A 20,422-nucleotide genomic window follows, 5' to 3' on the forward strand; every position below is an offset into this window, starting at 1 on the left:
CTGAGTGCAATTATTCATGCTATCAAAGGAGCTATCTGACGAGCCACATGCGGACTCACAGTGGAGAAAAACCTTTTTCATGTTCTAAATGCAACTACTCATCTTCTCGAAATAGCCATCTAACGAGGCACATGTTGAGTCACAGTGGAGAAAAACCTTTTTCATGTGCTGAGTGTAACTATTCATGTTCTCAAAGGGGCAATCTGACCCGGCACATGCTGACTCACAGTGGAAAAAAACCTTTTTCATGTTCTGAGTGCAATTATTCATGCTATCAAAGGAGCTATCTGACGAGCCACATGCGAACTCACAGTGGAGAAAAACCTTTTTCATGTGCTGAGTGTAACTATTCATGTTCTCAAAAGGTCTCTCTGACACGCCACGTGATGATTCACAGTTTTTAAAAACTATTTTATGTTTCGAATGCAAATATTCAAGTTCTCGAATAAGATAACTGACCAACCACATGCTGACTCACAGTGGTGAAAAACCTTTTTCATGATCTGAGTGCAACTATTTATGTTCTCAATAAAGTTTTCTGACAAGACACATGCTGACTCACAATGGAGAAAAACCTTTTCTCTGTTCTGAGTGCAATTATTCATATTCTCAAAGGGGCAATCTGACCAGGCACATGCTGACTCACAGTGGAGAAAAACCTTTCCTGTTTTTCATGTTCTAATTGCAACTACTCATCTTCTCGAAAAAGCTATCAAACGAGGCATGTGCTGACTCACAGTGGAGAAAAACCTTTTTCATATTTCAAGTGCAACTATTCATTTTCTCTAAAGGGCAATCTGAAGAGCCACATGCTCACTCATCGTGGAGGAAAACCTTTTTCATGTGCTGAGTGTAACTATTCATGTTCTCAAAGGGGCTATATGACAAAACACATGCTGACTCACAGTGGAAAAAAACCTTTTTCATGTTCTGAGTGCAATTATTCATGCTATCAAAGGAGCTATCTGACGAGCCACATGCGAACTCACAGTGGAGAAAAACCTTTTTCATGTGCTGAGTGTAACTATTCATGTTCTCAAAAGGTCTCTCTGACACGCCACGTGATGATTCACAGTTTTTAAAAACTATTTCATGTTTCGAATGCAAATATTCAAGTTCTCGAATAAGATTACTGACCAACCACATGCTGACTCACAGTGGTGAAAAACCTTTTTCATGATCTGAGTGCAACTATTTATGTTCTCAATAAAGTTTTCTGACAAGACACATGCTGACTCACAATGGAGAAAAACCTTTTCTCTGTTCTGAGTGCAATTATTCATATTCTCAAAGGGGCAATCTGACCCGGCACATGCTGACTCACAGTGGAGAAAAACCTTTCCTGTTTTTCATGTTCTAAATGCAACTACTCATCTTCTCGAAAAAGCTTTCAAACGAGGCATGTGCTGACTCACAGTGGAGAAAAACCTTTTTCATGTTTCAAGTGCAACTATTCATTTTCTCTAAAGGGCAATCTGAAGAACCACATGCTCACTCACCGTGGAGGAAAACATTTTTCATGTGCCGAGTGCAACTATTCATGCTATCAAAGGAGCTCTCTGATAAGCCACTTGCTGACTCACAGTCGAGAAAAACCTTTTTCATATTCCGATTGCAACTACTCATTTTCTCCGAAGTGCAAACTGATAAGACACAGCTCACTCATAGTGAAAGAAAACCTCTGTCACGTTACGAGTGAAACTAATAATTATCTTTTCTGACGAGCCACGCGCTGAATCACAGTTAAAAGTTGATGGATAACATTTTTTATTTAAATATTCAACAACATTGCTTTTCATCAACTTCTCTATGAAATGCAAGGTTATGGTACACACGAAAAATTTATAATCGTTACTGAAGTTAAGCTTAAAAAGCTCTTTTTAATTTTATATAGTTTGGAAGCAGTTCTGACTCACACAGCTCGTGCATCTGCGAACGTTCAAAGTGTATCTTAAAAAGAAAAAAATGTCTATGCGGCCAACGAGAACGAAACGATGGATGTGTTGAAGAACGATAATGCTGGCCAACTGGCCGCGTTTAATTTAAATTGAACTAAATGACCTATATTTCGCAAAACATATACTTTTTATCTATTGCAAGCTATTCTGATTTAATAACCTGGTTTAGAAAAAAAAAATTCTTTACTACATCGCAAGCAATTAATTGTCTCTCGGAGTGAAGACGGGGATATTGAACGATGTAAATGATCTCACAAACAAATATACATTCATCATCAAAGTCTTGTTAACGACAGCGGATGCACTGTAACCGATGGTACCGAAAATTGAAAGTTACTCATAATTCTCGCTTAAATTTTTTAATAATAATTGTTTTTTAAAAAATCTTCTGAAAGTAATGCACAATGGGCGAATGATTATTGAAATTTTTAATGTGATATTTGGAACCCTTTGTACCTTCGAGCCACTTGAGTTTTTGCACATTTTATTGTGACAATAATAATACTCCCTCGGTGTTCGAAATTATACAAAAAAACTCTAATTTTTAATCAATGTATAACATTTTTCCTCGTACCTACCTTCCTTTATTTTAAACTCCTATGATAGCCAGCTATTAAGAATATATTAATGTTATAACTTTTAAATGTACATATTTCAACTCGATTGTATAAACATATATTTATGTATTAATGTTATAACTTTTAAATGTACATATTTTAACTCGATTGTATAAACATTTTTAAAATATAAGTATACCGAGTGGCCCAGTTGTAGCATTGTGTACGATGTCATTTTACTAACTTCATTATTAGTTCTCATTTTCTTAGTAAATATTAATTTTTATTTGTTTATTTACAAGTATTTTTATAATAATCATATTTCCTTAAATCATTATTGATTACAAAATGTTGATTATCACCACCCTTTTAAACACAAGTACTTACTTCTATAAAAGAAAAAAAAATTTAAAAAATCAAAGGAGGTGAAAACTAATTTTACGAATTATTTTAGTTAGCATAAATGATTATTCTCTGTAAATTGGTTAATTATTAACTAAAATATAAAAACAGCTCGAGACAAATATTCATCCTATAATATCTTTTTGAATGCACAATAAATTATTTCTTTTTTTATGTTTACATATTTTAAATAATAGCGAATGCATCAGTATTAGTCACAATTTTTTTTAAATCAATAAAGCAACATTATTTTCAAAATTTTATTTATATATTAGATGTAATAAAATAACTCACAATTTAGCGCAAATTTATCCCCGAAAGATTAACATTAAAGGATATCAATAACAATCCAAAAAGTTATAAATTACTGATGATGACTCTTTTAAAATGAAAGCGTATTTTTAAATGATTATTGACGTTAGTAAGAAATACAATATCCTTGCGCCTCAGGAGTAGAGTGTTTAGTGAAGTTCAAACACGTCTGACAGCTATACATGATGTTTTGTCAGAGAAGCAGTCGAAGGTCTCTTAAACGTATCGGAAGTTTTTAGATTCGTATCTCAGCTGTCGGAGCACAAATACCTGCCATATGCATATTTCCAACAGATGCAGACGCCACCAAAAATTGTAACCGTATCAAAAGATTATCCAAGACATAATTCGGTCATTTGAGCTAGGTGTTCGGGTCACGGGAATAAAAAATAATAAATAAATGTATCTCAATAAACACGGCAATTGCAAGCGACCAGCAAAAACTATTAAATGCATCCAGCTTCGACAAATCGAGCACAATTCAGGACCGACTATCGACCAAGCGATTTCCGATAATAAATTTTTTTAGAATACCGCGGGACCTGACTGACAAAGAATTTTTAAGGGTCTCAACACTCGGGTGTTACAACCATTACGTGCTGTAAATTAAGGGTCTCAACACTCGGGTGTTACAACCATTACGTGCTGTAAATTAAGGGTCTCAACACTCGGGTGTTACAACCATTACGTGCTGTAAATTAAGGGTCTCAACACTCGGGTGTTACAACCATTACGTGCTGTAAATTAAGGGTCTCAACACTCGGGTGTTACAACCATTACGTGCTGTAAATTAAGGGTCTCAACACTCGGGTGTTACAACCATTACGTGCTGTAAATTAAGGGTCTCAACACTCGGGTGTTACAACCATTACGTGCTGTAAATTAAGTTGCTTTGCTGGTGCTCGCTCAGGAAACATCGTATTTATGAAATGCCCGCTACCATGCTTAAATTAATAACTGAACAGTAGAAAGTATTTGTAAACTGGACTGTTTGCCGCGTCAGAGATTTAACCGGACATTCATGCAAACATTGCGCAGATACAAACCTATAATATGTAGACACTATGCGCTAGAAAAACACACCCGTGAGATTGGCTTACCTTCAGGTACTTTGGTTGGCGCATTTTTTTTTTTTTAATTTCTTCCTATTTTTCTGTTTTGAATGATTTTTCTAATAATTGATATAGTCCAGTCAGTGGGGAGTTTTACCTTGCAAAAGGTTAGGTAGTAGCGATTTTGATATATGTTGTTAAGATTGGGACTCTAAGGAAAAAAAAAAGTTTTCGACCTTGGGAGGGTCGAGCTCGACCCGCCATCTTGGATTGAAGATGCCAAAATTTGTTTTTTTCAAAATAATTGTGAAGTGGTCGTTTTTACAACCAAATTGTTGAGGGCAAACTTAAAGACAACTAAATTACCTACATTTTTTGTAGAAAGTTATTTTTTGTAAGTCTAATAGATAACGAGTTACAGTGGCGGAAATGTGAATATTATTCTAAAAAATGATGAAGTTCCCAACATTGTAAATTTTTCGGGTTATTCATTACATAATTATAATAATTTTGTTAACTCATTTCCACACCACCATGAGGTAGAGAACATGTCGAATTTTTTTTATTGTGGTATCCCCAGTAGGTCTACTTCACAGATTATTATTACTATGAATTATGTTACTATAAATTATGTTACTTAATAACAGTCTTCGTCATCAATGTCATCATCTAACTCATTGCCTGTGATACTGAGATTCTGGGCTTCCATTGACAAAATCTCTTCTTCTTCGTCCTCGACATCGATGTGAACCTCTGGCGAATTTCGGCATGTTTGACCATTACAGCACCCACATACAATAGAACACTTCAATCCAGCTTTCCTGCAGCTACATGCAACGCCGCATCCTTTTTTACAATTGCATGAAATAAATTTTAATAAAGTCTCGGGTGCTGGTTTCTTTGTCATTCTTAATGGAAAAAGCCCGTTGGTGTCACGTTTCCAGCCCCAGTTTTCTGGATTTTTTTGGATTCCATACCATTTTTGGACTTGATGGTTCGTTCTAAATGCATGGTACCGTGCAGCGTCGTTCGTTGGTGGTAAAGAGGCAAGATTGAATTTGCTTTTTGTTGTCGACTTTGCGAAACGTTTGTAGCGGACTTCTTCCAAGGTTTCCTTATCCATGTCACCCCCGTACAAAGCAACAAGGAAGCGTGTTCCTGCAACTGCTATGTCTTCTAATGTTGCATCAGGTTGTTTGAAGATTCCTATCATGGCATTGAGTCTTGTGTCGTTTTGCACAAGCGAACAAAATTTTGTTTTTCCTTGGTTGAAGAAGGACGATGTTGTATCGAAGCCGCTAAAGGCATGAAGAAACAGAATATTCTCAGCCGCCTCTTTGTATTTCACACTATTCGCGGAATACAGTCTTTCAAAAGTTTTGCCTCTCCCAGGTTTGTGAAGATATATACTAATTTTGGGTGGTACATATGCTGTCAGCAGAACTAGGATCTCCTAGTTCCAACATCTTCGCCAATAATGAAAACAGCGTCATATGATGAACACAAGGAAATCGCAGTACCGACAATCAACTCATCAGCATCTTCTTCAGCCTGCTTAACTGTAAAATCATCCTGTATAATATCGCTTTGTAAGCATCGAAATCAGACGGACTTTTTTATTTTCATTGGCTAAAAATCGTTCTTGTGAAACTTGAACTGGCATTGTTTCATCGAAAAGAACATCTGCAGACATGAGCATCCAGGCAACGTCCTGTAACCAGGACTCAATCAGTGTTGCCAAGTCAGCTGTAGACTAGGATCCCACTATAACAAATCAACGTCATCGAGCAACACGGATGATGCTATATAACCACTCGAACGATCGCGCGTCAAAAAACTTTTTTCTCCGATTGCTCGCGGTTTTTTGGCGACGAATTTGAATATTTTCCGCCAACATTAAAAAAATCAAACCTCCGAATTTTAATACGGAGACATAAAACTGATTGTAGTGCTATACAGCCAATGAATTCACCTATATTTTTATAATTATTCTATATTTTTAGAATTGATAGATAAATTATTAAAAAATCTTAAACTTTATGAATGCGCGAAATTAGCGTTTTTGTGATTTGAAATTGCCGCCAGTGGCAGTTTTAAATATCTTTATAGAATATTTTCTACGTTTTTATGTTCTCTATGGCCTGTTTGATAACCACAGATGCAAGAATATAATGGGAAAATAATTTTTTGTACGTTATGCTCTCTTCAAAAGTTTGGTTAGAAAATAATTTTTTAAAATTTGAGTGCGTGACGTGTCAAAATTGAAATCACTGTATTATACTATATAATAAATTTACCACAAAAACTGGTATTACGTTAGGAAGATACATTAACTGTCTACAATTATTAATAAGCATAGTCGCCGTGTTGGCTTTATTTTATTCATTTGATGAATTATACAGAGAGCCTATTTCACGATGTCAAAATCATGGTGCTACTTTTTAAATAATTGTAAATTAGAACTGGAGATTTGTAACCATGTTTTTATATAACGTGCAAAACGAGGAAATAAGGCTTAAAATGAGATATACATCATAGATATAAACATTGCCAATATTTCAGGGGGATACTTTGAAAGTTGATGAAATTCACCAATATTTGACGAAAAATCACTACTGACAGCTACCTTAAGGTCAATCTACATAGGGTATATCGGAATATGTAAAATGATGATAAATTTGTATATATATATCAAACCTTTGTATGACCGTAGAATGGCAAATAAAATCATAGTGATAATTTTATATCTAAACGCAAAGGTATCGAAAAAAAATGGATGAGGGGAAAATAATTGATGGAACCAATAATTGATTTATTTATTAAGCCCTAATATCCTTTTAAATCAATATTACAGTTGTATGGTTACAATGAAAGAGCAGTATTTTGATTTAAACATTGTTTACACACTTTGTCATAATAAAAATGTATTCAGTTTATTGGTTTATTCATAATTTAAGAAAATCAATACATAATAATATCATTGTGCCTCGCTATAGAGTGAGATTCTGAGTATCGCTCTGGTGAGGGACCACCATTCAGAATTGAACATTGCTTGAATTGGCTTAGTTATGTTTAGTGACTAGATCTGGAAAAGACTAATACCTTGATACATTAAAATTGCCAAGAATACATACATTTCCTCTTTATTCGTGGGAGCCCATTTATTGGTACGCGCATGACGCTTAAATTGTTTTTTCGCAATCCATTGATCTGCATACCTGTTGGTCTCTCTCGCGATCAGTTCAACGAAATCTGCATCAAAGATTTTAAGAAAGGCATCCACAGGTTTGCCCATTTCGTCGGTATTGAAAGTTGGTCCCGGCGTGCCTGTGAAAGTCTCCATTATCCCAGTAAAACGTAAGATATCATTAGACCAATCGAAAGAGTAACCTTCAGGCGGCAGAATCAAACGCATTGCCTCACTATCTACCTGGTCTTGTCTACTAAAGTCTATGGCCATAGCGGAGTTAGGTGAAACGTTGATAATATTATGATAAGGTATTGGCGGCATGCAGAAGGTATCCTCATCGCTCTCTTCGTGGTCGACGTCACTCGCTTCGTCATCCTCGTCGCTCGATCTGTCCATTTCTGAAACAACAGAAAACCCAAATTAATTTAATGTGTCTATATTACGATAACCCACTGCCTCTGGTACGGCTTATGACTCGCAATACGATGGTCGCGGGATCAAATCAAATAAATTATATTTGAATAATTAGTGTTATTTTCACACAAAATTCATTTAAAATAATATATATTATATTTGCGGCACGTTCCAGAGTGGAAGATACCCATAGTATCGCCCTGGTGTAAGACCCCATTCAGAATTGAAACGTTGCTTGAAATGGCTTTTGACGGCCGGCATAGTCCAGTGGTAACGCATTGGACTGCCATTCCGAAGGTCGCCGGTTCGAACCCGGCGTGCGCAAATAAATTTTATTTGATTGATGCTTTAGCCGTGTTTAGTGACTAGATCTGAATAGCCAGGTACTTCCCCATCTTCCTCTTTCCCTTCCCCACTTACCTTCAGCCTCACAACATCCCCCAATTGGGGATGCCATAGTCTCACTGGCTCCAGCTGAGGCTCTTGTGAGGTATTCATATAAAAAAATATATAAAAAGTTAATCAAATACTTGAGGCGGGCAATGTCAGGAGTCAGAATAGCACAGTCAGGTAGGTATGGAATGAAGAAAAGAGTGTGTGTGCCAAGATCGAGTTGCATGGTGGTTCATCCTCTCTGCCTACCGAAATGGCGTGAAGGTAAGTTAGTTAGTTTTATAACTCACGGTTTCCAAGTACAGACTCTTCTAGTACAGCTGCCTCGTCCACGTTACTTTTTCTGCCCATGTCTGACTCTGAAATAAAAGAAAACACAAATTTACAGTAGAATTTGGATATAATGACTTTGCATTTAACGGTCTACTGTTTTAAGTGACGATAATGTAAACTCTAGTAAGGTTTCATAGCTTTTAGTAGGAAAACGTATCCGTTTAAAGTGACCAACTACGTAAAGCGACCTATTTTAATGATAATTTGTCCGGTTACAAAACCCACCTACCAATACAGCCTCGCAACACAATGAGTCCCGTGAAGCGAAAGTGTTTTTTCAATTTAAGAAAAAAATGCTGTATTACACCGTTTAGAAGCCGGTGAATCAAATGTAATCCTCGCAAAGAAGTTCGGCATGTCTTATTTCTCACTCTGCAATACCCGTTACAGAAAAAAGATGTGTAATGATGCATCCACGACATAACAACAATACATTTTGTATGTTTGTTATGTGGAATTTTTAAGTACTATGCTTATTTCCTGCCAATATACCAACAGTGAAACTGTGCTAGGGATATCAATATAAAATATAGATAATTGATTTTATATTGAGCCCCTGGTATGACATTTCAAAAAATAAACTCACCGTTCCCAAACGCCGACAATTCTTCGTAGAATGGTACGTCCACCCACAGCTCGCTGTGATAGCCGGCTTCCGGAGAGAAGAGTTCCCCACTCCGCGATGTCCCAGGTAACGGCTCGGGAGATGCTGCACGGATAGGCATAATTGGTGCATTGGGAGCCGTTGATTGGGTCTGTGCGGGAGTGGACATCCACGGTGGTGGTACGGGTCGTGGCAACGGTGAAGGCGTCCCTTGTGAAAAGGGACACGTTGTTCTCTCCGGAGATGGAATTCTGAAAACATTTACATAAATCATAGAAAATTGTTCTCATTCACGTGTGAAACAGTAAGTACAGTATGTAAATAAACAATAAAATAAGAACTCTGTAAAATATGCACTGAATGTGCCAAATGCACAGAGCGCTGAACTTACCAACTCTCACTGTAAGAGTGGAACGCTGTCAGGAAAAAACAATAATATTGTACCAAGCATCTAAATACGATTACTTACTTTTGTTTAGTTTTTCTTGGAGGTGCGGTAGGGAGCAAAATGCGCGCCGCCTGCTTCTTGAATTTTCGGCTTTCCAGCTCTAGCCGGATGGAAGCAGGCAGGGCCCTAACAGCCTTTAGGGCCTTGACGCGATCCTCTCGCACCAGTAGCAAAGCAGGGTCGCTGTTTAAATAAATACAAATATATGATGAGTTCAACGGCCACAGCAAAGTACTTTCATAAAAAAACATTAAAAAATACTAACACTCCAGACGAGGCTGCAATTGCAGCTCTGCGTTGACGTCCACGTGCAGGTAGTCCGGCACCAGCTCGTACCCCACGTCTCCCTTTTCCTCTGCCTCCTCTTGCAGTCAGCACCGCTCTATAAATTTTAAATTGAAAACACTTAATGTAAGTACTTAAATGTTTAAATTTTGTTAAATATTGCACTAATATAAAATTTGAAAATAATTATTGGGTTGTGGAGTGATCCCTTTCCCTGGACGACAGCTGTTTCTGCACAAATTTGGTAAAAGTAAACAAATTAATTAATTATACAACTAAATTACTAAATTTTTATTGTGTGACGAAGGCTTTACACCATTTTACATGTGAAAAAGAGTCAACTTTTTGACATATGACTTAAAATAATTGGTTAGCAAATATCTGTATTAATAATGAACCAATTCAAATAAAACTTATATATATCTCTTTGTTTTGAATCACTGTGATGGAATATCTATATTTCAAATGCGCGAGTGCAGTATTTAAGACATTATTGTAAATCAAAAACAGATGACGTCTTCAGTTGACGTAATCTTACACAAAAACTTCAACCAAAACAATATAATACAAAAAAACGAATTAAAAACGCATTTCAAAGATAGATAAGTCAATCATGATTACACAGATATATAATTATGCGTTAAAAACCCAATAAATTAATTACTTACGGCATTTTAGGAAGAGTCCAAAATTTCGTGAATGTTGAAAATTTATAATTTTGTTTTTGACAGGACGCCATAAAAAAACCGCGAAAACTCGTTAAATAACACTTCAAAGACAACGGATAAGTTCATAGACAAAGAGAATATATTATCAGCTATTCGATAAAACAAGTAGCTGGCCATGGAAACGTTTTAAATAATTACAATAAATATTTTACGAATGGTAGAAAAATCGGTCCATTTTTGGACCGATATCAATCGCAGAAAAATAAAAGTGGTCGATTTTTCGACCGAAATCGTTCCAGTGGGTATATTGTAACGTAGAAATACGTTAAATTGATATTGTGTAATATGTTAGTACAAAATTTATCAAGAAAACTGGAGTTTTACAATTTTTTGTCAAAATTTTCTTCTTTCAACCGCTGTAACTCGTTACCTATTAGACTTACAAAAAAAAACTTTCTACAAAAAATGTAGGTAATTTAGTTGTTTTTAAGTTTGTTTTCCGCAATTTGTTTGTTAAATCAACCACTACATAATTATTTTGAAAAAACCAAATTTTGGCACCTTCAATCCAAGATGGCGGATCGAGCTCGACCCCCCCAAGGTCGAAAACTTTTTTTTTTCTTTCGAGTCCCAATCTTAACAACATATGTGAAAATCGCTACTACCTAACCTTTTGCAAGGTGGAGCCCTTTTTTATCCCCCACTGACTGGACTAATAGTCTACTTGGGAATATGAAAGATTTAATTTGGGTTTCGCGTTTAGTTTTCTTATTGTATCATGTAATATAAGACATGCGTAGTTATCAATTATATTGGTTTTCCCAAACGGTAGATTTAATATTTTTTATTTCATTTAAATGTTTATTACACCAGATATGATCTATGCATGATGGCGTCTGGTTTGTAATTTCTCGAGTGTTACTTTTTACATAAGATTTAAAATTGAGGTGCGTCATCATGAAAAAAATCATACTTTTCATCTATTTTTTTGATGCCTATAGACATCGTCATGGAGGTTATAGGAATGAAATTATTTTTTCTATTGAGTTATGTTTGTAAAAATATTTATATTTAAATCACTACACACTAAATTAAGTTTTCACGGCAATTTGCTTAGATATTCACATAGTTCGTTTATTAAGTTAATTATGTTTGATTTGTGTGTTCTGTACACTGTGATAATTCTGTATAATTTATTTCTTAATCTCATATCTATTTTTAGACAGTCTACATATTGTAAATAAATTTCTTCCATGTCAGAAATTTCACACACATCATGAACAAATATAATTAAATCAGTATTTTTTTTAATCCGTGTTGTTGTTGCGATGCCTTTGTAGTTGTGTAGCGCATTAATGTATTGATAATTATTACAGTGCGTTTCCGTTAACACTATGCAGGTGGTGATGAATGCAGAACATTAATATTTATCAAAAGTTCATTGATGTTTTGGCGATGCCATGAATATTCGTACGTAATATGAAAATGGGTTATAATGCACCACTTATCTTCTGTAATATTTTGACATTTTTCTTTGTTTATTTTGTATTTTTCGTCAATTTGTTTTACTATAAAATCGGTCATTTTTAATTGTAATCAATTTTTTCTTGAGCGCAGGCCGTGTTCATTCTGGTTTGCATTTTCGCTATTTGATTTCTGGTCTGTTAGTTTCGTGATTTTACATTTTAAATTAAGTTCTGTGTAATTAATGCATTTAAGTGTTTGGAAGTTGAAGGCAACGCATTTCTGTGTGCCCACATTTTTGGCAGTGGTAACACTGCATTATGGGGTTACGATCTTCTAATTTGATTTGGTAAAAACCAAGGTTAACCTTTTTTTTCTCAGTTAGTAGATTTCTCAAATCTCCACTGGTTTCGGGGATGATATTTTTTTGTAGAATTTTTTTTATTGGTGTGGTTCCTTTATATTTTATTTTATTTGGGTCCTTTTCGTACATTATTTTTATATCTTCATTTTTCAGAATTAGATCCGACATAAATTCTTCATGTGTGAATTTTTCGTTGATTCCTTTAAAGATCATGCACGGTCTTTTTTATCAATGTTTTCAATTTGTATTCCTTCAAGTTTTGGTTGTGTAATTTCATTTTTGATGTTGGCCATATCATCTGCTTTTTATAAAATAATTTATTTATTCTTTTTGGATGTTTTCCTGATGTTACTTACTCCGATTCCTAGTTTAGATATTTTGACATTCTTCGTGATTGTTTCTTTTATGTCTTCAGTATCATTTTTAGTTTTTATTTTAGCGAGGAATACTGGAATCTTAGGTGTCGTGTATTTTCCACTTGTGATGTTAGCGTAACTTCTCGTAGTTGTCTTGTTTTCGAGATTTTGATATTTTTCTAGGTTACTGATATCTTTTCTGTCACTGTTGATTATATTTTCTTGATGAAGAAAAGATAAAATGGCATTATACTTTAGGTAGAAAGTTAGCGAGTCGACAACTAAATGGTGATGGATTAATTCACTGTTGAACTTTCTTGTATGGGAAAAAATCGCGTTTTATGCAGTTTCTGCAGAATTTGTAGGGAGCGAAAACAAAACTTCTTGAGCGAGTTTCAGTGCAATAAAAATTAGGTGTATACCTTCAGAATATTCCTTCAAATGAGGATTCCACACTGTTAAAGCGTACTGTAGGTGACTTACATCTTATAAATATTAGAAGATTAACAAATTTAAGTGTTAATTATTATTGCCACAGCACTAGAAGTTATTCAAATTCTACTGCAAGGGTTTCATATAATTTCCACAGCTTTATCGTCAGCAAACATTATGTAAAATGCTGGTTAAATCTGAATACTTACATGATGCAATTCTGGAAAGGTTTAAATGACCTTGTTTGATGTAATCGTGGCTTTGTTTAGCAGTTTTAGCATCCTAATACGTGGTATAGTATCGCGTCGGAATACGATAGGTCTGAAAAGGAAAATTAATTAAATTATTAGCCAATGAAGTACATTCAGGAATCAGGAACATTGTATCAAAGAACGAGAGGTTATTACCTGTATTTAGCAACGGGTTCGGGTCCTTCTTTCAATTGGTGGAGATAGACCGGATAACACACTTTAACACAACACAGCATTAATTTATCACCTTGAAGAATTTAAGCACGCAACATTATTTTTAGATGGTTGAAAGAAAATTCAAAATATTTACGCTAAAAATTTCAACTGACTTCATGCTTCAACTTTCGAAATGGCGTCTTGGAAATTACCGTTAATTTTTATCGCAGCATAACCCATGCTTAGCTTCTCTTTCTGTTACATAAGTAGCTATGGTAGAGAGCGAGAGATCAAACTACAATTTTGCTCTGAGCCAATGAGATCTGAGCTTTCAGCCACAACAGCTTTGTCTACAAGAATTTGGATTAGGAATAACTCCTCCCATCAGGGTTACAAGGTCAGACGGGAGTTGTACGCCCTTGAGCAATGGTATGGTAATGGAAACGTCACTAGAGTTGGTCGATATTCCTGTCCCGGTTGTAAGGAACCAGTTCTGTACTGTCACTGGAACCATCGAAATTATTTCTCTGAGGAACCGGCTCTTCTCTGAACAGGTTACTTTGGAAATATTACTTTACAATTAAAAAAAATATTTTAATAATAATTGTAAAAAACAACAAATTAGTCGGAATTTTTGAATAACCGGATCCCTTTTTGAGAAATTCCTGTAGCAACCTCCCTTTTTGGTTTAATTTGCTCCCATTGGAACTGCTGATATTATTTAGATTAACAACGGGATTTTTTTTTAACTTCATTTTAGGAAAATTTATTGAGTGAAAAATATCAGTGCTTATGTCATCTGTTGCGATGCGGTGTGGAGATATTTTTTAAGGAAAGGAAGGAGAGGACGTTTTTGGAAAGAAAAGGTACGAGGGAATCATTATGTCCAGGAGTGACCGACGGACTAATGGATATATCCTTCCTACCGCGAGGCAGGGCGATGGATCGAGAGACCAAGTCAAAGGTTCTCCTCAAGCCAGCCTCTCTCGATCTGGCATGCCACGCAGCTGGTGGGCAGGTGCTTCTTGAACCCGAGCACCCCTGATAAATCTCCTATCGTCGTGAACCAATTGAGGTGTCCTATGGTAGAGGTATTGGTTGCAAAACCAGTAGAAACCTGTAGGGAGGGGAGTATACCTACGATTCAAATTTAAAATCAAAGAATAGATACGGAAATTTCTATGGTTATTTTTTGACATCTTCACAGCAATTAGCTAAATACCAATGAAAACCCACTGTGGTATGATAGGGGGGTATAACTCCGCTTAAAAACGTCAACACAAACCGTAGACATGGTAAAAATCTATGTTTGAGACCTCACTGATGCAAATTTATTTTATTTCTCGCTCACTCCACCATAAAACCCGTGTAGCAGATAGAGAGGCTTCGCAAACCGTGTAATGCCTCTTCTTGCCAGTGACCGCAAAGTTATGCCCATGTTATGGGACTGGGACACGGTCAAGCGGCTTGATCGCAAGCACGTAGTTTATTGTCTATGGCACTTTGTGACAAGCATTTTGACCGTGTACCGAAGCTGGCTTGCAAGCATTGCGCAATTCTACGTGCTTGCGGCGGGGCTTGATGCGAATTTATATTTTTGTGGGAATAGACAAACGACAATAGACAAATAAATATCACGTATCATAAACAATGATATAAATTGAATAAAATTGTTATAAAATAGGTACTTAGTTATTGTTTTTGTGTTCAATTTGTAGAAATCCATCTAATTTAAAAATTCTGGAAGTATTTTTTAATAATTATGACAGCGGTTTTCAAGGTCATTAATAATCAAACTGTGGAATAAATAATTTTTTGAATTTTCAATGGAGAAAACATATTTTTGTATGAATACCGCACAAGATATTCATACAAAAAATAGCTGTAGCCTGTAATACACTTTGCAAATGCTCATGGGTAAAGCGGTACCTTAACTTGTACCATTCTTGACACCAAATTCGTTTCTTTTTATTATTTTATTCAAACATAAAGCTAACGTAATGGGACTGGGACACGGTCAAGCGGCTTGATCGCAAGCACGTAGTTTTTTGTCTATTTTTGTCTATTGTTGTCTATTATTGTCTATGCTTAGCGGCTTGACAGCCCGCATCAAGCCTCTCCGTCAAGCATGGCCACGCCTTCCTGTGATTTCGTGGTGGTCTATGTAAATGTACTTCTATGCCTTCCTGTCATTTCGTGACTCGCGGCAAAATGGAATCTGTCAAAGACAAAGCGTTCTTGGCTCTTACGTTAGCTTTATGTTTGAATAAAATATTAAAAAGAAACGAATTTGGTGTCAAGAATGGTACAAGTTAAGGTACCGCTTTACCCATGAGCATTTGCAAAGTGTATTACAGGCTACAGCTATTTTTTGTATGAATATCTTGTGCGGTATTCATACAAAAAATATGTTTTCTCCATTGAAAATTCAGAATAAAAACACATAAATTTGTTTTTGACCACGATAGTTTTATTTTCACTCTACCGGTTTCGGAAGATCCCTTCCTTCGTCAGGAGAATATTTAAAACATATGTTTTAAATATTTTTGTCAGGAGAAGGAAGGGATCTTCCGAAACCGGTAGAGTGAAAATAAAACTATCGTGGTCAAAAACAAATTTATGTGTTTTTATTATAAATTATGATGAGCCACAAAGTGAATGCTTTTACAATTACGGAAAATTCAGAAAATTATTTATTCTACAGTTTGATTATTAATGACCTTGAAAACCGCTGTCATAATTATTAAAAAATACTAAAATACTTCCAGAATTTTTAAATTAGATGGATTTCTACAAATTGAACACAAAAACAATAACTAAGTACCTATTTTATAATAATTTTATTCAATTTATATCATTGTTTATGATACGTGATATTTATTTGTCTATTTTCGTTTGTCTATTCCCACAAAAATATAAATTCGCATCAAGCCCCGCCGCCAGCACGTAGTATTGCGCAATGCTTGCAAGCCAGCTTTGTTACACGGTCAAAATGCACAAAGTGCCATAGACAAAAAACTACGTGCCTGCGATCAAGCCGCTTGACCGTGTCCCAGTCCCTTTATACCCGTGTAACAGTAAGAGATTTTTTGGGCTCATATTCCTGGAAACTCTATCGACAACTACATTGTTTATATTGATCGTAGTCACAACATTGTCGTGAACGTAAATAATTTGAACCATCCACTTTTTTGAAAATGCCTCCCGATAAAGAGTTGCTTAAAAGACTGTACTGACAAAAATTCTACTCGACATATAATCCGACCTACGTGAGCTTTAGGAAAGTTGGTTCCGGGATAATAATATGCGTAGTTAAAATCTTTCTTAGTATCGGCAGATGTATGGTTAAATAGTGGACAACACTTTTTCCATACAAAAACTCGGAGCTTTCAATCTAGTGAGTAGTTTATTTTGGTTCTATGATAACTCCTCAAAATGACAATTCAACAAATCGTTGAAATGACATATAAAGTCATTAAAAGTAAAACAAAAACAGGTTAAATTGTTACATATGTAACATAAAGAAAGTAAACAACGAGTTAAGTGATATAGAAAAAAAAAATTTTGGAATCCCACAAGGAACTGTGCTGGGCCCAATATATTCATATTATAAACTGAACTTTTTGAACTCCCAATCATGGGAAAGATTATATTTTATGCGGATGACACAGAATTAACGATTGAAGAAAACTCTTGGCAAGAGGCCGAGATATCGGCAAATAATGCTATAAATATCATTAAATAATGGTTTGACAAAAACTTACTCTCTTTAAATATTGAAAAAAATCATTTTCTACCTCTGAGCCTAACAGAGAATATTTCAAATATAAATTAAAGTTTACGACAGAAATTGTCTACTTAAAATCACACCCTGTAACTCAAATTGTATACATATTAGTAGTAAAGAACAAATAAAATATCTCGGAATAATTATCGACAATAAAATCAAATAAACTCCACAATAAACAGAATGAGGAAACTAAAATATATTCTTCAGACTTAGAAATATTATCTCATTAAAAATATTAAAAGAAATTTACTTTGCACTTGCGCACTCTGTAATACAATATAAAATCATAGCTTGGGGTGTGCATATAAATCATCCCCCCACTCGAAACAATTCAAAAAATTCTTATAAAAATTATCCTAAAAAAACCGTATTACTACCCAACAATAAATGTATTCCAAGAATTCGCTGTTTTCCCACTAACAAAAATTTACGACAAAATTGCATTACTTCAGCTCCACAAAGATATTTTTAATGAAAATAATACCCCACTGCTAAATATTAGCATAAGAAATACTTCTGTTGGTAGACTAACTGTACCATCCGTAACCACAACAGCACAGAATCACTATGTATATAAAGGAATAAATTTATTTATTCAATTACCCGCTGATATGCGAACATAAAAAAATACGACAAATAAGAAATTTAAAAAAAAAATATTTTTGTAGTACCAACATATAATTTTAACTTCCTCAAATATTATATTCTGGACTGTTTTGTTATTCCTAATGTTTTATGTACATCTCATATACATTTCTTATTTTAATTACGAGTACCTTTATAATCTTAAAAAATATTATGTCAAAATCTCTAATTATGTTAAATTCTTAAGTTATTAATACGTTGTCCTCTCCTAACCACAAGCTTCAGCTTTTGTAGGAGAGTGTATAAAAATATAACATATTACTCATAATAATAACTCATTTGAACTAAATAAATTGTTTCATCACTTTTCATAACTTTATAACACTTTTTATGAGTCATTGATGAGTTATTTAGTCACCGTTTTTTATGCCTGTAGGAAGGTGGTCACTGTAATCAATAATGATGATTTGAATTTTTATTAAATATGTTATTTGTGATGATGATCATGCAGCTCCAATTAGGCTCGTTATAAATACTTATACATTGTAATTGTACTGGACGGGAGTCCGCACAAGACTGTAGATTAAGCGCCGGGTCCAAACCGTGTCTTCAACCGATGAGAATGCTCCTTTACGGCCGATGATGATGATAGTAGAAATATTTGATGAAATCTGCCTCCCGCACCCAGGCTTGGTGAATGTTGGGCACTGGGTGTGCTGTCGTCTCTGCTCGCTTCTGGCATTGGCGGTTTTCCAGAGGAGGGCCGGCTTGTCTTGAGGAGGTAACACCAGAAGATCTTGAAGCAGAAGACTTGGCGAGGTGATGCAGATGTTGGGCAGGAGTCACTTGTAGATAAATAAAACGCTTGGTTTCGGTGGTAAAGATGAACTAATTTATTTTCAATTATGTGGCTGCTTATATTCAATTAGCATGACTCGCGCCCGACATTGGGCTGGGAGCCCAAAAGTGGTGGGGGATTGTACCCGCGCCAACAATGAGTTTATAGGCCCCGGCAAAATGTCGCATATTCATTTTGCCGGCAGCACCGGCGAAAGTAGTCGCTTAAATTTGCGAGTTAGAAAAGATTTTGAACGCTTACATGAATAACAATTACATAGTTTAAATGCATAGTAGTTATAAGAATGTGTATCTTGACAACTAGATTTTTTGTTTGTCAAGATACGATAAAAAATAAGAAATGTTTGTAAATAAATGTGTAAAAATGATATTAAAGCGATCAAATTTGTAAAACATTGTTAAGTTGGTATTTTTCCCAGGTCCCCCGTAACATAGCGCTCAGAAAGAGATAAGATTCACTATGCTACGATGTTCCTGGATTTTTGTACACGCAAAAAAGGTAAAAAATATTGTTCAAAAAATGGTTATACATATGTGTGAAAAACAGCTTTTTTAATATCCCCTCAGCGGTAGTATATTGAAAATAGTGTTTATTTGACTACCGCCGAGGGGATGAACAAGTAAAATATAAACATTTGCAATATTTAAAAATTGATTTTTCCTAGTAAATTTTACATAGAAAAAATGCTAGACATCGATCCACGCGGCAGGTAAGCCGGCGATGCGGTATCGATGCCGTTCGTAGACAAAGTTTTTCAACCGGCCGGGAACAAAATGGCCAGTGGCGGGGAGTGATGATTTCGCCAGTGGCGTGGGGTAGGCACATTTTATAAATGTAAAACAGATTTTATGAAATTAAATAATGTGGTCAACTACGTCCGTTACAGTAATGAATGCAGAGATTACAGAGTCTTGACTAGTTGACCCACTAACTTTAGGTGAGAGAGGCTGAACTACCCATGCTACTAAATTATATACTGTTTTATCAGTATTGCAAGAGTTACCATTATTATTGTCCTACATCCTCCTCTACTTAAATTAGAAGTATTCTTCTTCTTTCGTATGGTGGGGGGTCAGAGGGGGACATCTAGGTCGGCGAGCCAGTCTAGGGCATCAGGCGTCGCCATGTGGACCTCCTCAATCCCGCCGGGGAACAAATGGAGCGGGCATTCGTTGACCACGTTAGCCGACTCTTTAAGGCCCCACCTGTGCATCATGCGGGCACAGCGGCTATGGGAGCACCTTACCTGTTGATGGTGGACCAGGTTTCGCGAGGCAATGAGAACCCAGGCTGTCTCTCGGTGGGGTCCTGCACGTTATTGTTACCGCGCGTGTAGGTAGTGCAGTGAGTGAAGCGGATACCAAATTAAGTGGGCCTCCAACTACAACACTATGCCGCTTTTTAAGGGGTCGAAGACCGATAGGTCTCCCGGCCAAGTGGAATCGATAAATATCGGGAAACAATTAAAAATATTGTCCCTGAATATTGAGGGAACCTCTCCATCAAAGGTGAATTTCCTATAAGAAGTATTTAAACCTATCGATATGAA

At 35.6% G+C, this 20,422-nt stretch overlaps 1 protein-coding gene across 1 annotated transcript; it reads right to left on the reverse strand.

Moving 5' to 3' along the window:
- Positions 1 to 8,301: 8,301 nt before the first annotated feature.
- LOC149414502 (uncharacterized) lies at positions 8,302 to 10,666 on the reverse strand. The gene is made up of 5 exons (XM_089644031.1): positions 10,617 to 10,666; positions 9,929 to 10,045; positions 9,685 to 9,846; positions 9,198 to 9,466; positions 8,302 to 8,637 (listed from the first exon to the last, which is right to left on the reverse strand). The coding sequence occupies exons 1-5, from the start codon at positions 10,619 to 10,621 to the stop codon at positions 8,558 to 8,560; spliced, it is 633 nt and encodes a 210-aa protein (XP_089500157.1). The 5' UTR covers positions 10,622 to 10,666; the 3' UTR covers positions 8,302 to 8,557.
- Between the last annotated feature and the right edge of the window lie 9,756 nt (positions 10,667 to 20,422).

Source organism: Hesperophylax consimilis, chromosome 20, assembly GCF_061612785.1.
Source record: "Hesperophylax consimilis isolate HC1 chromosome 20, BYU_Hcon_1.0, whole genome shotgun sequence".
Lineage (NCBI taxonomy): Eukaryota > Metazoa > Arthropoda > Insecta > Trichoptera > Limnephilidae > Hesperophylax > Hesperophylax consimilis.

Excerpts from the sequence above, each read along its gene's own strand:
- LOC149414502 (XM_089644031.1), bottom strand. Across the intron at positions 9,847-9,928 it reads ATTGCAGCCTCGTCTGGAGT|CGACCCTGCTTTGCTACTGG; the intron begins GTTAGTATTTTT and ends TTATTTAAACAG. Across the intron at positions 9,467-9,684 it reads CCAAGAAAAACTAAACAAAA|AATTCCATCTCCGGAGAGAA; the intron begins GTAAGTAATCGT and ends AAATGTTTTCAG.